Here is a 17,397-nt window from a genome sequence, read left to right on the forward strand (position 1 = left end):
AAAAAAAAAAAAAACACGTACATTGATGACTTATATAAATGACTCATTGAAGTGTATTATCGATGAATATATTAAAGATAACGTGCACAAAGAAAAAAAACAGTATAAGAGATATATGTTTTTATAATAGTAAAACTAATAACTGTAAAGAATCTACACACGTACATGCGTATTATTAACTTGTCGTTATGTTTATATTAATCAAATAAATATGTTTACACTGATTCTCTCTCGCGCTAATAAAAAGTTGTCCAGTATCCTTATTGATTACGTAAACAAAGAATAGAGATAATCGACCGAAATATGTTCTGCCGTGGCCAGCGTATTACCGATCTTACTACGACAAGATTATCTAGTTTTGCGTTTAATCGTGACGTTGCAATTAGGCCGCAGCGTATTTACTCATTCATGCTTAATCGCGCAGCCGCGATTAATAAGCAGGCGCGATAATAAAAGCAAGTCGAGGCGGAGGTCGCCCTCGCAAATTGACACAGATCGTTAATTGCTGCGACAAACGGGGCCGTTGACCGTCTCTCTATCTTAATCCAAAAATAGTATATCCAAAATAAACTTGAGAATAAATGCTCCGACACAGAATAGAACGGAATAGAAATACGGAGAAATCGTGCGACAGAAAAGCGTAAATGTTGGAAATAATATGATAATTATAATTCGGAAGTAACGATATATACAAATTAATTCAAATTATATTAAAAATTATATTCTACTATAATTACATAATTTCCCACATCATCCATCACTTGGACGTAGTCAGCAATTTTTTCCTCAATTGATCTCTGACGTTACTCGAAAGTATAAAGAGAAGGCCGTGTAATCTGTCTTTCTTAGAATGCTGCGTATTAAAAGCTTGGCTGAGCTTGTACAACGTGATTCGGTACGCGTGGCATATTACAAAACGGCCAATGCATCCCGAGCCAATATTATTTTCATAACTGCGTGGGAATAATTCTCAAAAGTGTAGAAAGAGAGAGAGAGAGAGAGAGAGAGAGAGAAAGTGGCATGTTGTTACGCCGTTATCAAACAGACGTTTTCGATGCATTTAATGTACCAATACGACGATTTTATCCGTAACCAAGTCGTTTATCATACGCCGACCCGCTGATGGAAATCATTATTCCCTTCGTTATCCCCCTCAGCAACGATCTAACTCGATAACGATCGCGATAAACGAAATAATCCTTTGTTGCAGACGAGCATAAATAATCAGACATTATCATGCGGCAGGTTGTGTGAAATAATTGTGTGAGGCTAACTTTAATTTTTTAGCCTGTATGCAAAAACAAATTTTTTTTTCTGATATTATCAATAAAATATAAAATACATAACAATTACTGTCTTGGTACATATGATGGATACTGTTTCAATTTATTATTTCCATATTAATCCGCGTAAAATAACAATGTTATAAATTAACAGCTTAATCGATTTAAAATCTCACTTATAAATTTTGTGATAAATTTTTAGTCGATGTTGGATCGATTCAACGAAAATATTGAGCAAAATTATTTTATCGCAAATATATCCAACATTATTATATTATACAGATTCTCTCTATCAAGTTAAAATTCTATTAATGTAAAGTCCATATAAAATCTCAGCCAAATATAGTTATCCGACAAATATGATTATTGTAATCCGTCTCTCTATTTAAAGAAATTTAGTTTGCAAAAAGTTTTCTTTTTCAAACGTTCTTTTAACTGCGAATACTATTGTCTATTCTTGCTAACAAAACGTCAAATTTATATATCTATTAAAATTAAAATCGCGGGAAACACTACCATATGACATTCGGAACAAAGTAAAGATGAGCGTTTGTTCAAACAGAGCAACGGGAGCATAAAAAAAGTGTACGTTTGCATCATGCACGCGTGTTGCGTACGCATTAGAGGGAGAGCTTGGCCGAGTTTACCATCGGGTCAAACTCGTGCGCGTCAACCCACACCCCCATGTACTGCGCGCGCGCATTTCATTGTATATATGTAGATATTATTTTCGGCGCGAGTTGCAGTCATCTAGGATGAGTTTCCACTCGTAATTCCAAAAAAACTTTCGAGCAACGCACATAATTCAACGCAACGGGTTTCATGTCCGCCGCACTTTTGCAATTTGTTTTTTTGATGGAGCCTTGGATTCACGCTATATCAAAATGATTTCTTATCAAATCACAAAGACATAAGCAAAATAAGTATAAGTAATAAATATATATATATATATATATATATATAAAAATACTGCAATACATTTGATGTTTCCAACATCCAGTTGAAAACAACAAATACATTGCACACATATAATCCATATTAAAGTGTTTTAAATATTGAGATATATATTAATACTAATTTATACAAGTTTGAAAATACAATATAATATGCTAAAAGCAAAATGCTATATATATATATATATATATATATATAAAAATATGTAAATTGTATACATGTATATATTTTTATTTTTCTATTGCTATCTGAATAGTGATTATTTGAAACAAATAGAGAGAGAAGAGAAACTGATGTACAGATAAATCAAGGATGAAAAAAATGTACAAGTATATAATATATATATATATATGCATGTACTTTGTAAATTATTTTTCATTCCTCGCGATTTATCTGTACATCAGTTTCTTTCTTTTCTCTCTTTCATTTCAAATAACCACCATTCAGATAGTGAGAAAATACATTGTTGCAAAGATATACAATGTATGCGAATTACCTTTGCAGAGCCAGCTTGATGTCGAAGGTGATGGTAGTGCCAGTATCAACGTGGAAGATGTAGAGCATCGTGGAGCCGGTTAAATGACCAACGACAGAAATGTGTTTGCTGGAATACCTCAATGTATCTGCCGTCGTGGATCCCTTCCTTCTGGCACGAGTCCCGTCAGCAGCAGGAGGCCCACGGGCCTCGACGGTTCCCCTAGTCAGCTCGATCGGGGCCGTACCCCACGTTCCTGGTCGTTCGCGAGGACGGCCCCCCCGGGACTATGCCGCATCGATCAACACGATTCTCGATGTCGATCTCGAGACGAAATCCCACTACATAAAAATCGTCCCACGTCGTACAGTATCATCCAGATTTCTCGAGAGCTCTGAATCAATTGTTTCGTAGCTGCCGAAAGATCCTCGAGGATTTTCTCCTCCTGATCGTCGAGAGAGAAATTCGAAACGGCAACGTCTTCTCCACTATGAGTGTCGTTTTCCTCCTCGTTCCCTTTTACCACTGCAGGAAAAGCTAATTGTTCGAAAGACTGCGGGCCGAAATAAACAGCGGGAGGTCGTTTATGGTTCGATCGACCATTCGCCCGTTCCAAACACTAGCTTCTACCTGTAGAGACGAGAAACACCGGTCGATGACGTAGCCTCGTGCACCTTTGTTATAATCTTCATGCAACGCACTTCGTGATTTATAAACGTTTTACGTCATCAGCCCAGTTTATCGAGCGGTCGTTTTAAATGCAACGAAGACGTAATTTAAACATCACAGTACGTTTCCTTTGGATTTCCTTGAGAAATCTGTAAGAGAGAAAGCGAGTTTCCATATAGACGATATTTTCGTCAAACTTGAAATATTAATATTGATTTCGTTTCTACGTGAAATGAAATCATTTACAAAAATCCCTCCGGCAACGCGGAAAGTCCGTTGGCGATCGATTGGCGACAATGGAGCCAGATGCTGTGTCTCGACTTGTGTATACGTTCAGATGTATCGAATCAATCGGCTCTGGTGATGCGACGTAGCTTTTCCGGGGTTCGGTGAAAATGCATACGGTCCACACACGCGCGCGCGCGCGCACGCACGCACACAAACGGCCGATTTCTTTGGCGTCGGAGATAAGAGCGACGCGTTGTATCGCGTTTACCGTCACGTCGTAGCCAGCCGCCTCGGATCAGCTGCTCGGCAAAACAAAGCACTCGCGCGCCGCGTTACGCGACCGCGTCCGCCGCGCTCTCTCGCTCTTCTCCGTCCGTCTGTCCGTCCCGTCCGTCCGTCCTTCCTTTTTCCTCGTTTCCTCGATTCACGATGCGAGCGACACTGTCGTTCACAAAGATCTCTCGTTGTGTTGTAAAAATTTACGCGATTTATAGCACAATGCACAACGTAGATTGAATATTAATAGCCATGTATTATTGGCTACTGTCCCGTCTTACGCATGAGGGACGACGAAAGTACCTCGGCCAACCGCGCGACACACACAACACACAAACGATGCTGCGCCACCACCACCGCAATCTATGCGCAGATCCGTCGCGTCGCGTCCCGTCCCGTCGCACCGAACAAAGAAACTCGGCTTTCCCCACGGCTTTTCCACAACGACGCAACTCGCTCGGCTTCCTCTCGCACTACGCCACTCTCACTTCACCGAGACGAATCCGCCAAAGATTGGTTGGACAGTGGCCAAGAATGCGTCGGTCGAGGATATATAATTAGACGCGAAAAGAAAAGGGTAGAGTACGTAGGAGAGACTGGCAACCACAGACGACCCAGCTCCGAACGGTCCCGTTCAACGTTTTGCACTAACCAGCACTAACACAGAGCGTCGCCAGCTGTTTACCGTCGAGCCGCGAGCGCGTCGAGTCGAGGCGACGAGCGACGAGGGGAGCCGAACATATCCGAGCACGGCGGACAGAACGACCGAAGGAGCAATGGTAGGAAAAGAGATCCCAATCGTCGCCGGCGCGCATGCGCGATACACCATCGACTGGTGGTGTGGCGTGCTTGGTGCTTGGCTTGACGTTTCACGTCACGTCGTTTTGCGTCGTTTCGCCAGTGCCGGATAGTGGTGCAGGTAATGGAGAACAAATTTTCTCCTTACTACATATTTTTCTAATCGTCTATGAGGAAAGGAGAGAAGGAGAAAATGTTTTAACCCATCTTTGCCTTTTAATCTTATGAATATTTAATCTTACTTTTTTTCATGTAAATTGACGACTGTCTCTCTCTTTTTTAAAGCTTTTGATATAAAAAAAAAGGGCAGATTATATCTTTTCAACGGTAGGAAGTCCTTTCTATCGAGCTTCAAAAAAAGAGAGATAAGCTTGTAAATTTACATAAAAATATAAGGAATCTTGTATATGTTTACTAAAGACGATCAAGGGCGACCGTGAGAGTAAAAGTTATCTCGCGTGAATGTGGCAGAGTTTTTGGCGGTCGCGACGCATTCACGGCGCATTTGATGACGCGAACAACTTCACAACTAATTAGAATACAATGATGAGTCTAGTCTAGACATACTGAATTTAAATTTGAATATGTAAGCGTAGCTTACTGCGTCGCGAATAGCTCCGACGCAGTAAAGGCCAATCTTGGCGTTATAATTGCACGTATAGCGTACAGCACGTGGCTGCTGATAAAGATTGTTGAGTTTGTGCGAAATGCGACGTACTAGAAGAACTGCGCACACGTAATGAAGAGCAATCGCGTAGATGTCGAGAACGATTCTTTCATAGACGAAATCATTTTCTTTTCGGTAAATCGTCAAATGTACGTGAATAATTTATCCATAATTCGCATATACGTAAATATCATCATAAATTATAATACGCGATTGCGGCGATCATGTTATACTCCGGAAAATTTATGATGCGTAAAAAGCGCGTAAATTTAGTAGACAGATATTCGTTGTTAGTGACGCAATGTTTCGCGACTGGGATCGCTATACATTTCCGATAAAGTTGTGAGTCAGACTTTTAAACAAGTATACTCACACCAATGTATATTTCATATTGATCGCGCATTAACGTGTTTTGTTAAATTCCCCAAGATATGCGTGAATCATTATTTTCGCGATAGCATTCTATGTCGGAATAACGGATAAGCGTGATTGAGGTGCGAATTTTTTATTTAGCGCGTAAATGTATCGAATGAAGATTGTGCTCCCCCACAGAGCAATATCAATTTCAATCAATTCGTCCTCGAACGAGATTGCGCGGTAATTTTCGATCATTAACGAGCATTTCCCTCTTGTGGAAATGCGTTCGAAAAGGAGAAGCTCGCAAGCTAAATTTTATATTGCAGAAAAAATATAGAAAAATTAGGTATGTGTGTTAAATAAATATGTATGTATATAAAAATATATAACTTTGTTTTTTTCCGTATTCGGTAAATCTCCTACGTGTTTTTTTATATTTTTTATATGATTTATTTCCTGTTATCGATTTGAATCCAGTTTTTTGGTCTCGTCAAGTTTATAAACATGTGTATTAGTCAAAAACGCGCAATCGATCTACTCGTTTGAACGCAACGACATGTTTCGTCATTCCTGATAAATTTCCGTGATCGCACAGTTGATAAACATTGTAGCATTCTCTCGGCGACCTGTCCGTAGTAAATATTAACATTTCTCATGCGATCAATTCTGTCGATTGAAGGTACATGTATGTATATATGTATATGTATACACGTAATCGTTGAAAGAGATACGTAACGCTCTTTGAAATTCACCATTTTTCTAGATGCCGAATAGAATATGCAATAATGAATATTTACGCACATCATTGGCATTGTAATAAAAATAGAGAAAGAATGCTTCAAAAACCAAGGTCTACAGACAAAACAAGTATTTCGGTATATATAATAGAATTATAAAATTTATTTTAGCAAGTGCTGATAAGACCAAGCTCTAATGTTGAGGTAGATAGAATAATCAAAGAGCCGAGAGAAAAAATGAATTAATTAGATTACATATATATGGTTACAATAAATGTGATTTTCTTTTATTCGGTTCTTTAATTATTCTACCTATTTTAACAATTTTCGAGTTTGGTCTCTCTCTCTCTCTCTCCCTCTTATCAAGCACAATTATATTAATTATACACAAGTAAACTGACAGGCAAAACATTGAAAATTCAATATAAAAGTATACGTGCTTTTTTTAAATAAATAATTTTTATTTAATTAATAGAAGATTAATATAAAATAATATGTATGACAAAAACAAATTAAAATCCACAGACAAATCTAATGTTTTTTTTTTTTTTTTTTTAGTTTGTTTAGCGATCGCGTGTAAGCATGCGTAATTGGAGAAAATAAGAAAATCTGAACGAACGAATCACCCAAGGAGGATTAAAGATAAAGACGCATATGGAAGAAGAGCGTTTCCACACCTCGTCTTTTACACCGATGGAAATGAAGGCAGCTCTCGTGAAATCAGCACAGCAGCGATGCGATCGCATACGTAAGTATATATGATGAGATTTCACGCGTCGATCTTTTTCTCTGCCCCTCCCAAACGAAGGTCTCGGGCTCGCATTAGCTTTTGTAGCACGCGAGTTGCCGGAGAGTCATGCGGGAGGTGCGTGAACAGACCGAGGTCAGATCACGCACTTGCACGTTGTGCGTGGCGCTCATATTATTGTATATATGTATATGTACGATCTCGGCATCCTTCTCGTTTCATTGGCATACGCATTATTGCGTATATATAGCTGCGATATTATCTAATTGGAGGTACATAGTTGTGTTGTATGTAGATCGAAATTAATGCGAAAAAACCTAAGTTTTTCAGTTACAGTCATTTTAGAAGAATATTACAAACAAAATTGTTGCCATTGAAATACATACAAATATAATTCATTTCTGACGTGTGCTAAATTTTCCTTTCCAACAATTGATTGTATTAATTGTAATGCATGTATTACACATATTCGACAATATTTTGTAGCAATAACCCAGGAATATATAAAAATTGCCGGTTCGGTTTCTTTCTACGCATAGCTATACGCAATGTATAATTAGGTACATGTATTATATATAGATATATATATATACACACATATGTATGCAAATTTTAAAATTAGACGCACAAGCTATGTTTCTACTGTTTATATTTCAGATTAAAAGTGAATTTGATAAAAAAAACTGAGGAATGGGGTCGGCTCGCCTAGTGTTTCTTCGAAACAAGATATCGACGCGATCGATGCCGCGGTTAATGACCCAGAAAATGCCAATTTACTTTTTATTCTGCAAATGGTGTTATACATAAACTTATATGAAGGAATGGAACGAGAAAACGATAGTCGGTACGAATTGATATATAATATCTTTATCGCGCAACGATTTGATTAGAAAGAGGACAGTCGAATTTTATAGCTTTGATTTCGTCTGTAACAACATCCGTCACAACGTAAATAGATTCTTTTTCTATTATTCCAGCTTTTTTTCCTTGATTCTCATCATTCCTTCTTTACGCCTTTATCTTGTAACGATTCTTGTTTGGGTTATGGATGCGTCTTTTATCGTTCGTTCGCATAGCGAAAAAAAAATCAAAAGAGATAAAAGATAACGAATGTTGCATGGCGACAATATATTGCGCTCGATATCTCGCTCTCTAAACCCATTTCTCCGAATCGCGATTACGGTTAGATTTGATAAGACTCGTAAATTGCGTTCCTAGTCGATCTTACTAATCGCCATGCCAAATATATATTTGAGAAGCGCGTACGGACGGATATGGAGATTATCTTTCCGAGAGTAAAAGGTGAGAGGGGGGGGGGGGGGGGGGATTTAGAAATACATATATGCGTGCGCTTCCATCTCTTTTAAATATAATTCCGTTAAATATCGATATGGAAATTAGTTTTTTTATATAAACTTTTAGCAGGTAACAAATTTTCGTCTTTCTTTGATTAGAACATTTCGAATCTGATGATAAGCTATTGTTATATAAAAGTATATTTATATAAAATTTATATTCTCATTAAAATAATTTTTTAGAAACACACGATGCGATGACATTATTGCCCGCTAATTGATCACCTTTCGTTTGGCATTCACTGCTTGAATGACGTTGACACCAATAATAGACAACGTGCTTTAGAGATGCAGTGTCATTTGATGCGTGACACGAAAGTGCACGATCGGGCAAAATGCAATGGTATATGCTTATATATTAAAAAGATACGTCGCTATATTCTTCCATTTAAATATTTTCGATTTTGTTGCGCTAAACCTTGACATGCAAACTCGTGAGTGACTCGACTCTCTTTTTTTTTAACCGAATATTATAGAATATTTTTTTTTTCCCGGAAATTAAATTTCTCGATAATTACATTAATGAAAATGATCTACGCATTAAGCAGTTGCGGGCAGACCTTGCGCTCGTGTTTGATCAAGCCCAACTAAAAGATTAAAAACGCAAGCTCAGATTTTGTAATTTAATTAACAGTAATTTTGTAGACAAAGTCCCTCTTTATCAATTGCATATATATATATATATATATATAGGTATATCTGCTATTTAGATATACATATACGATTATGCGCGACGCGATTTAATGCTATTGTATGAGAGCGTGAATGTGCGATTTATCATTGAAGGCGATAGATGCGTGCGAAGTAACGCGAGATGCGGGTAATTAGTATCTCGTGACACGCGCGTGTCTCAATGTGATTACTTGCAGGTTTAATAGAGGCGCGATCTCAGGAGATTTCGAAATATATATATCGTACTATATACACGCGGCGTAGCAAAAATATACACCGATAAAGCGTAGTGCGTCTTAAAAAGTTAAAATTATCTATTTAATTAGCTCAATATGATGAAATATCATTAATGAGTTATTTGCGCTTAATTTAAGTCTCTCACGATATCGTAAAGAATTAATAATACATAAACAACTAGATTTTAATTTTAAATATTAAATTGAATCAGTTTACAAAAATTTCGTACTTTAACAAAGATGAACCGACTTTTATTATTATTACATTTTGTACCATAGTTACAATTACATTCAATCGTTATATTAAAATTTCCGTATAATTGCACATAATACGATATACTTAAAAAAAAAACATGCTCGTGTTTGCATCTCCCTCTCAGTGTAATTCACCTTTTATTAATTTTCCGCAGATTGTTCGCGTATCGAGCTTACTTGCATAACCGCTTGTTAAATCACGCGCTCGTTATGGAACCATTTCACACGTGTCTACGGTTTTTTAGCGTTATACCGCAGAATAGCAATGCCGCTTCTTGCAATAGATCGTTACACGTTACAAGAGAGCGTAACAACTTTTAATGGGAAACATATTTTCTATTATTGGAATATGTTTCGATATTTTAGCATCATTTGTTTTACTAAATTTCGTTCAATAGTAAATGAGAATAATTTGATTAAAATAGCAGAATATATGAAGCTTTTAATGTTTTAATGCATGAAAAATAACAAGCATATGGAATATCAATGGGAAGGAGAAAGAGGAGAGGAACGGTGGATGAATGTGAAATAATGAGAGAGAGAGAGAGAAAGAGAGGGTTATATGCGGCTTTAATAAAATTGCGCGAGTTTTAATGGATTCTTGCGTTTGATATTCAATAATTCATCGAACAAAAAGTCACACTAAACTATTTCATCTCTCTGGGGACAATAAAAACGATGGTGCGAATTTCTCTTTAATTTATAACACCATACTCATATATCGCACATTTCACGGCGCGATCATTTCATTCGCCGACTAGAGGCCTCGGGCCACCCTCGCCTCTTGAGACCCTCTTCGTGAAAGAAAGTGTTCCTGCCGCGAGATCGAGGTCGAGACTTCGTCTCGATACGCTCTTTTATGACCTCGCTTGGACTCCCGCTGCTCTCTTCTTCCCAAGGCATCATATCGGCCGGCAGAAAAAAAAACGAGGGGAACAGGCCACACCAGACGGTCTCTTCCGAAATTATACAAGGTCGTTCAAGATTTTTTGCGCGAGAACCGGAAGTTGCCGTAATATAATTTTCACCTTTAGAATAAAGTAATTTGGAAAAAAAAATTTCCAATAGCGTCCATATATTTCAAGCACGGTCAATTTTCTATAATTCTGTATGATAAGCTTATTAAATTGGCGAAATACGACGCGTGTATTTAATTGAATGCATGATGTAAGATTTGTCAGCTTGCAATGCGATACGTCAAGAGGGTCATCGATGTTGATTACGGAAAGAAAGGAATGTTTTAATTGTGTAAATATAAGGGGAAACAAGGCTGTTATCAGAGTAGAAAATAAACAGGAAACTAATCGGCATGGATAGTATTACTGCATGCGTTACATTGTTTTATATTTGATCACTTGAGTGTGTAATGGATGACCGGTTGGTCGTGTTGGGTCACGTATGTGGCCTCTATGCGAGATTGCGAGCTGAAAAAGCAAATCGAGCGAAACGACGAAAGCACGGGGAAAATCCGAGGTTCAAGATTAATCGCGATAGCGCTAATTAACGATTAACCGGCCGCGCATATAAATCTCTTATACGCCGCGCTAAAAGCGCTGCAAATGCAACTACCGTAAATTTTCAATGAACTTTAACGCGTCACGTAGATATAATATCCGATAATTGCTAAGTCGAGTAGTTGCTAAACATTTTATCTATGGCTTATATATGACAGCATATATATTTCTGCGAATAGAAAAAAATTCGTAGCTATCTCATAGTTTTCTCCCTCTCTTTTTTTTTTTCTTTCTCTTTCCAAGAAATACCTCTTTTTCTAAGTGAAGTATTTTTAATGTATACGTTACAATACATACGCAACACACGTTATATTCATTCGCGCAATTAATCTCAAGCGACATTTTTGTATATTAATTTACTGCACATAATTAACTGTTAAGTTCTCTATCCTGAAAATTTTATAATTTACAAACGATGTGTTATAGAATATTTTTTTTTTTCCCGGAAATTAAATTTCTCGATAATTACATTAATGACGCAATGTTTAGAACTAGGGTTGTGCGGAGTTTATTTGACGGAACTGTCACACGGATTTGCATTATCGACGCGATATATTATATTTACGTATAACACGATGCCGACTTTTTTCGATATTCTCACAGATTAATTACAGATCAATTGTTGATCAATTGTTTCTATTTGCAACGATCTCTGTTTACGATTTAAGACTGGTTTCGGTAACTACGCAGATTCAAAGTTGTGACGGTTTGTCATAAATAAACACATGTAAGAAAATATTTAGTTTAACGCAAACGCGGTTAGCACATTTAGCATGTTTACTGCGTAAATTTCGTTGTAGTTTTTCCTATACGTATCCGTGATGTATATATGCATGCGTGTGTTTGTGTGCGTGCGCGTGCGCGCGTATGTATATAGGAAATGCAAGGTTCTATTACGAGTGCGCGACCTCGTTTCTTCAATAACACGACAAACATACAGATAAATTGTCACGTTACTACAGCAGTTATGACTCTCGATGATCTCGTTTGCAACCCTTTTTGATAAAACTCTAAAAAAGAATCCAACAAACTTGACTATATTGTCGAGATTATGATTCTAAGAGTAAAGATTTCGGCTGTCGTTTATTCTTTATTAAAAAGTTATTAACAAATAAACTTGACGATGCACACAGGTGGTAAATGTGATAATTTGATTTTTCCCAAGTCTGATTCTTACATTTTTGTTTTGATTTTTATCAAAGTATAAATATAATTCATTGTGTGTTACATTTTCAGTCGGTCTTATCGACTTGAGTGATAATATTACATGCAATAATAAAGAGGCATCCTTTCATAACAATATTATGAAATTTTTATGAAAAGAGTGTTATTGATAAAAAAATAGTTTATTTAAGGTGCTAAAATTTGTTAGCATTAATAAATCTACATCATAGTTATACTTTTTGTTGTACGAAAAAAATACTTTAAAATCTTCAGATCAATCAAAAGTGTAATTTTGCTAATGCATGTCTTTAAATGTACAAATAATATGCACATGTATAACATAAAATTTATGCTCCATAAAACTCAGATTATATGCAATTCAATACTTATTTGTACGCTTTACTTTATTTATTAATAATTCTTTAATAAACAATAAGAGCGACGGCTAAAACATTTTGAAAATTATTTAGTATCATACTTTTGAAAACTTATGTCAAAGTCCTTAGAATGGAGTTCTCTTTTTTAAAGTTTTACTCTTTTTCTTTGCGATGCGGATGACAATCATTTGACGGGAATAACAAAGCGAAATGTGATGTCAGTAACAGAGCCGTTTATCAATTATGATACAAGTTTATTGAATCACTGCTTGCGCGAATTAACAATGACAATAGGTCTCCTTTCCAACAGTTTCTGTGTGTGTGTGTCTCTGTGTGTGTGTGTATGTGTTTATGTGTGTGGCGCGCGCATGTCTATGTATGTCGCATGTTTTCCAAGGTACCAAAATTTCTTTCACATCCATCTTTTCGTTTTAAATATTCGCAAATCTTTGATATAATGATGATACGGTGATAACAATATAATGGTAATAATAATAGTAATTTAAATAATTAATAATAATAGCAGTAGAGTAGTAGTAATAATAGTAATAATAATAGTAGCAGTAGTACAATATAGTAATAATAATAATAATAATAATAATAATAATAATAATATATAATAATTACGGGGTGGAGGGAATATGCGCGCCAACTGCGATATTATATTAAGAGATAACAAGAGTAAAATATACATGTGATCTCTCACATATGTATACAATGTATATACACATTATGACATGGCATTATATATTGCTTTATTTATCAATCTCTTCATTTGATAATTAAAGCTATACAAATCAAATTTTCCTTGCCCAATGATGGAATTTTGATGACAAAAATGACTTTCCGCATCTCTTCAATTTTTATTATAATCTCTTTCTATCCTTGTTGATGCTCTGCCAATAATATTACGAATAATTTTCTGTGGCTTTTCTTTGGGATTAATTAATTAATCGTATATATGCACACAAAACGTGTGACCCCGTAACGGCGAATGTGCGTATATAATAATAACTATAGTATCTCTATATGCGAATGCACCTCGTGACAGAATGTCACGTTGGTCCTTCTCTTAAGCCGGAACATTCAACATATTTCTTCTTCCGGCTTCTTCTTCTATATGACCTCGTCCTTTTTAAAGTTAGGATACTCGTTTTTAATTAAGCTGGGTTTACACGTGACATTTTTGACACTCCTTTCACAAGTTTAACATCCTTTTATTGTATCGTATGATATCGGAGAGAGAAATTCTTCGACATATAAATTACAATTTTTTTCGTGTTACTATCAAGTTATAGAATAAATGCCAGACGTGTAAAGTCAATATTACAAATCTGGCCTATAAACAAGTTTGTCCGATTTGTTCAGAAAAAAAACTGTATGCCTCGATGACAAAGAATAATGGTTTTTTTATGCTTTTCGCATTTTCAATATAGATAGCGTCAAAAATATCTATACCTCGATCGAATGTTTTATGTTATTTTTGAGTCATTTTGCGTTACGTGCTCGCGCTCAAACCAGGATTTTTAGATTTAGAGTATAATTGAAAGCGAATTTATTTTGGCTATATTGCCAATTATATTTATTTCCGCGGAAGTATTAGCTCTGTCATTGGCACTGTCAGAAAGCACATTATATATATATATATATATATATATATAAGAAGCTTAGTTTTGCCATGTAAAAAGAGCAAGAACCTTCGAGCGGAAAGGTGATTTGGATTCTTGATACTTTATGCTTCTCGGGCAAATTTGCATCGAGAGCGCGAGAACGGTATCGCGTAGAATGGACAAACTTTGCGCAATCGACGCTCTTGCACTATTATTTACAAATTTATTTAAAGATATGACACACTATGCCCCCGAGGCTAGAAAACTATGGTCGCTCGAGCGCAGAAAGGCCGATCATCAATTTCGTTGCGAAATCATGGAAGAGGAAATGCAAGAATTATCTTGCATTTCCATATTTTCGCAAAGTACGAGATAAAGGAGACTGCAAATATCTCGTAACGCAAAAAGCATTTGCACAATTTAATTTTCACTAGTCTCGCGAATATTATACAATACAGTCACGGATCTTTTTCCAAGATGTCTACGAGATCTCGTCGTAAGCAAAATCGTATTTAATTCGCAATTTTGATATCTGAGAGATATTTCTATAAGAGTCGTGATTTATATATATCGAGAGATTGCGATTTTGCGTCTCGATGAATAATGTTATCGTAACTCTGGTAATTCTATGTACACAACTCGATTGTCGATATGAATCATCCGCGTTTCAACGTTAATATCTTTCTTAAACGCAAAATGTAAAGAAAAGAAAATAGGAAAAAAATATTAATCTTTTGCGTCCACGCTTCGGAACGTATGATCTTGGATCTCTCACCTTATTGTTAGATTTACATATATGTATTTTACTAGCCGCTCGTTGGAGAAAATTAAGGCGAGAAACGGTATGATGAAAAATTCAAATCAAGCCGTTGCGATATCTAACAATATTAATTGTAACTATGTATATTATATATACATATGTATTTTCGCGAAGTTCGCGTACAAGTTAGAAGAGTAATCTCTTTCTATCTTATGATAACTTTATACAAATTTACGTAATTTATTGCAATCGTACATTGTGCGATGCACGTAATAAATGCTCGAATACGCATTAACGAATCTATTCTTTATATCGTGTGCGGCATCATGGCTATAATTACGATCGTTGCTAAAATACAATTGCTATATATAAGTACGAATTCTTTAGTTTTAACGCTGCTTCTCAAATCGAATAGTAATATTTAAGAATAAACGAGAGAGAGGGAACGGTCGGCATCCTCAGACAAGTGGCTAACTTGTTGAAAAATTGATCGAGTACAATTCAATCGTCACTATTACTGCGCTCGAGCCGATCGTCGAAAAAGAAAAGATTACGAAGAAAGATTTGCGTATGTGCGCGTAACGCATCGATCCGCCCAAAGTAGAATTTAGTCTACTTTACTTACAAGTAGTACAAGTAGTTATTAAAGTATTTGGTGTAAAAATATAGGGTATGCAATACGCGGACGTTGTGGGAATGCGCGAGATTTGCGCAATCAGTTTCCAAAGAATGATTTTTGTTGTTGTCGATGTCTCCTTCCCGCGGAGATTACAACAAACAACGCTCCAAAATTTCATTGTTTTCTTCAAAAATTTTCCTTTTCCCTGAATAACGTGCTAATTAAAAAGGATTTATGCGCCAAATTTACAAACCGGGAAAAAGCTTTATCACAAGCAGAACATTAAATTCTATTTCCCCGGTGTATGTTAGTTTTCGAAAATGCATTGTCATTTAAACTCTCCTTAAACTACTCTTGCATTTTACTTATATTTTTTTTTGACGCGTTTAAGCCCTTTTTACTTTACAAAATTTGAAGCTGGATCTATCGTAGGTCCCCGCGTGATATCTCAGAAGGATGCTCTCGTTGCTCTCTTTGTTTTTCGTCTAATTAGCAATCGTTCGAAATTTGAATGTGTTCGCCTTAAAAATCCTCGCTGAAGTGATTCTCCGTGAGTTTTCCGTTCGTATCGATCGATTCAAATCCCTTCCTTTTCGCAAAATGCTCGCGACGCGCAAGCGACCGAGCAAGTCGCTCATAAAATTCGTTTCCAGCGATTTTTGGTGCGGCCATATCCTCCGTTTCGTTTTCTGTCGAAATTCTGGCTCGGTGACGATCCAAGACGTCGCGATGTCGCCGGGTTTCAGGTCACGTCTACCACGAATCCGTGAACCCGATCGTCGGCTGGCTGCTACGTCAGCAGTTTGAAGAACATCAAGGCTAAGGATATGTTGATAAAGAGCACCAGCATCACGAGTTGTTGTCGAGAGAACCAGTCCTGAAAGTACGAAGCAATTATATTACCTAAATGTTTTTTTTTTTTACTGATTACACCTCGTTAATCTTTGCTGTCAGAATTTGGCGAGGATGATTCATATCGATCATTTATAAACAAAATTACATTTGCAATTGCGTATAACATAATGCGATTGCTCATTGTTTCGTCTCATCGTATTTTAATTACAATAATATCATTTTATTCTCACGTTTTCCAAACGATCGCTGCAACCGACGCCACATCTTTGTCAATATAAACAATTTCGACAGTCGTAAACTCGAAAAATACTCACTTTAACCTGAGGACTGACTAGATATAAAAACGGATTCGCTCTGAGCCTCTCACTTTCGTCGATCTGTCTGCGGATCTCCTCTCTTCTTAAGCTGCTCAAGATACTGACTTCTTCTCTCGACAGCGGCGCCGTGGCTGTGAGCTGGATCGGCTGCGCCACGTCCGGCAGTGATTTTTTTCGTTGAAGGGGCATTGCCGGTGTCGGCATCGCCTGCACAAAGGAAATAAACGAAAAACAAAGAGAGAGAGAGAGAGAGAGAAAAGAAAGAGAGAGAGAGAGAAAAGAAAGAGAGAGAGAGAGAGAAAAGAGAGAGGAGTTTTGAACAATGAGAGCGATTACTTATCGATACTATATACTATTGATATACTACATGTATCATAAGGATAGACAGAGAAAAAAAAATAGAATTGTGTAATCTCTCAGGCAATAGAGAGATAATTATACATTACTACATATTTAATAGGAGGGGGGGGG

The 17,397-nt window shown here is 36.6% G+C and overlaps 3 protein-coding genes across 8 annotated transcripts in view; 1 reads left to right on the forward strand and 2 right to left on the reverse strand.

Moving 5' to 3' along the window:
* LOC115234108 (RB1-inducible coiled-coil protein 1) overlaps positions 1–4,655 on the reverse strand; it is an 18,630-nt gene extending 13,975 nt beyond the window's left edge. The window contains exons 1-2 of one of the 3 annotated variants that reach the window (XM_029804860.1): positions 3,628–4,655; positions 2,734–3,530 (exon numbers count right to left, since the gene is read on the reverse strand). In XM_029804860.1, the coding sequence (XP_029660720.1) occupies positions 2,734–2,801 (68 nt within the window). In that variant the 5' untranslated portion in view covers positions 2,802–3,530; positions 3,628–4,655. Of the gene's footprint in view, positions 1–2,733 lie in introns of all 3 variants that reach the window. The other 2 variants (XM_029804859.1, XM_029804861.1) reach the window with 2 other exon arrangements.
* Positions 4,656–4,668: 13 nt separating this feature from the next.
* LOC115234112 (cytochrome b5-like) overlaps positions 4,669–17,397 on the forward strand; it is a 44,759-nt gene continuing 32,030 nt past the window's right edge. The window contains exons 1-3 of one of the 3 annotated variants that reach the window (XM_029804868.1): positions 4,669–4,804; positions 7,012–7,192; positions 7,850–8,036. In XM_029804868.1, coding sequence (XP_029660728.1) covers positions 7,984–8,036 — 53 coding nt within the window. In that variant the 5' untranslated portion in view covers positions 4,669–4,804; positions 7,012–7,192; positions 7,850–7,983. Of the gene's footprint in view, positions 4,805–6,411; positions 6,583–7,011; positions 7,193–7,849; positions 8,037–17,397 lie in introns of those variants that run through there. The other 2 variants (XM_029804869.1, XM_029804871.1) reach the window with 2 other exon arrangements.
* Positions 13,003–17,397, reverse strand: part of LOC115234114 — a 6,814-nt gene continuing 2,419 nt past the window's right edge. The window contains exons 2-3 of one of the 2 annotated variants that reach the window (XM_029804874.1): positions 16,924–17,133; positions 13,003–16,631 (exon numbers count right to left, since the gene is read on the reverse strand). In XM_029804874.1, coding sequence (XP_029660734.1) covers positions 16,545–16,631; positions 16,924–17,133 — 297 coding nt within the window. In that variant the 3' untranslated portion in view covers positions 13,003–16,544. The remainder of the gene's footprint in view (positions 16,632–16,923; positions 17,134–17,397) is intronic. The other variant, XM_029804873.1, reaches the window with a different exon arrangement.

Source organism: Formica exsecta, unplaced genomic scaffold (genome assembly GCF_003651465.1).
Source record: "Formica exsecta isolate Colony F162 unplaced genomic scaffold, ASM365146v1 scaffold194, whole genome shotgun sequence".
NCBI lineage: Eukaryota > Metazoa > Arthropoda > Insecta > Hymenoptera > Formicidae > Formica > Formica exsecta.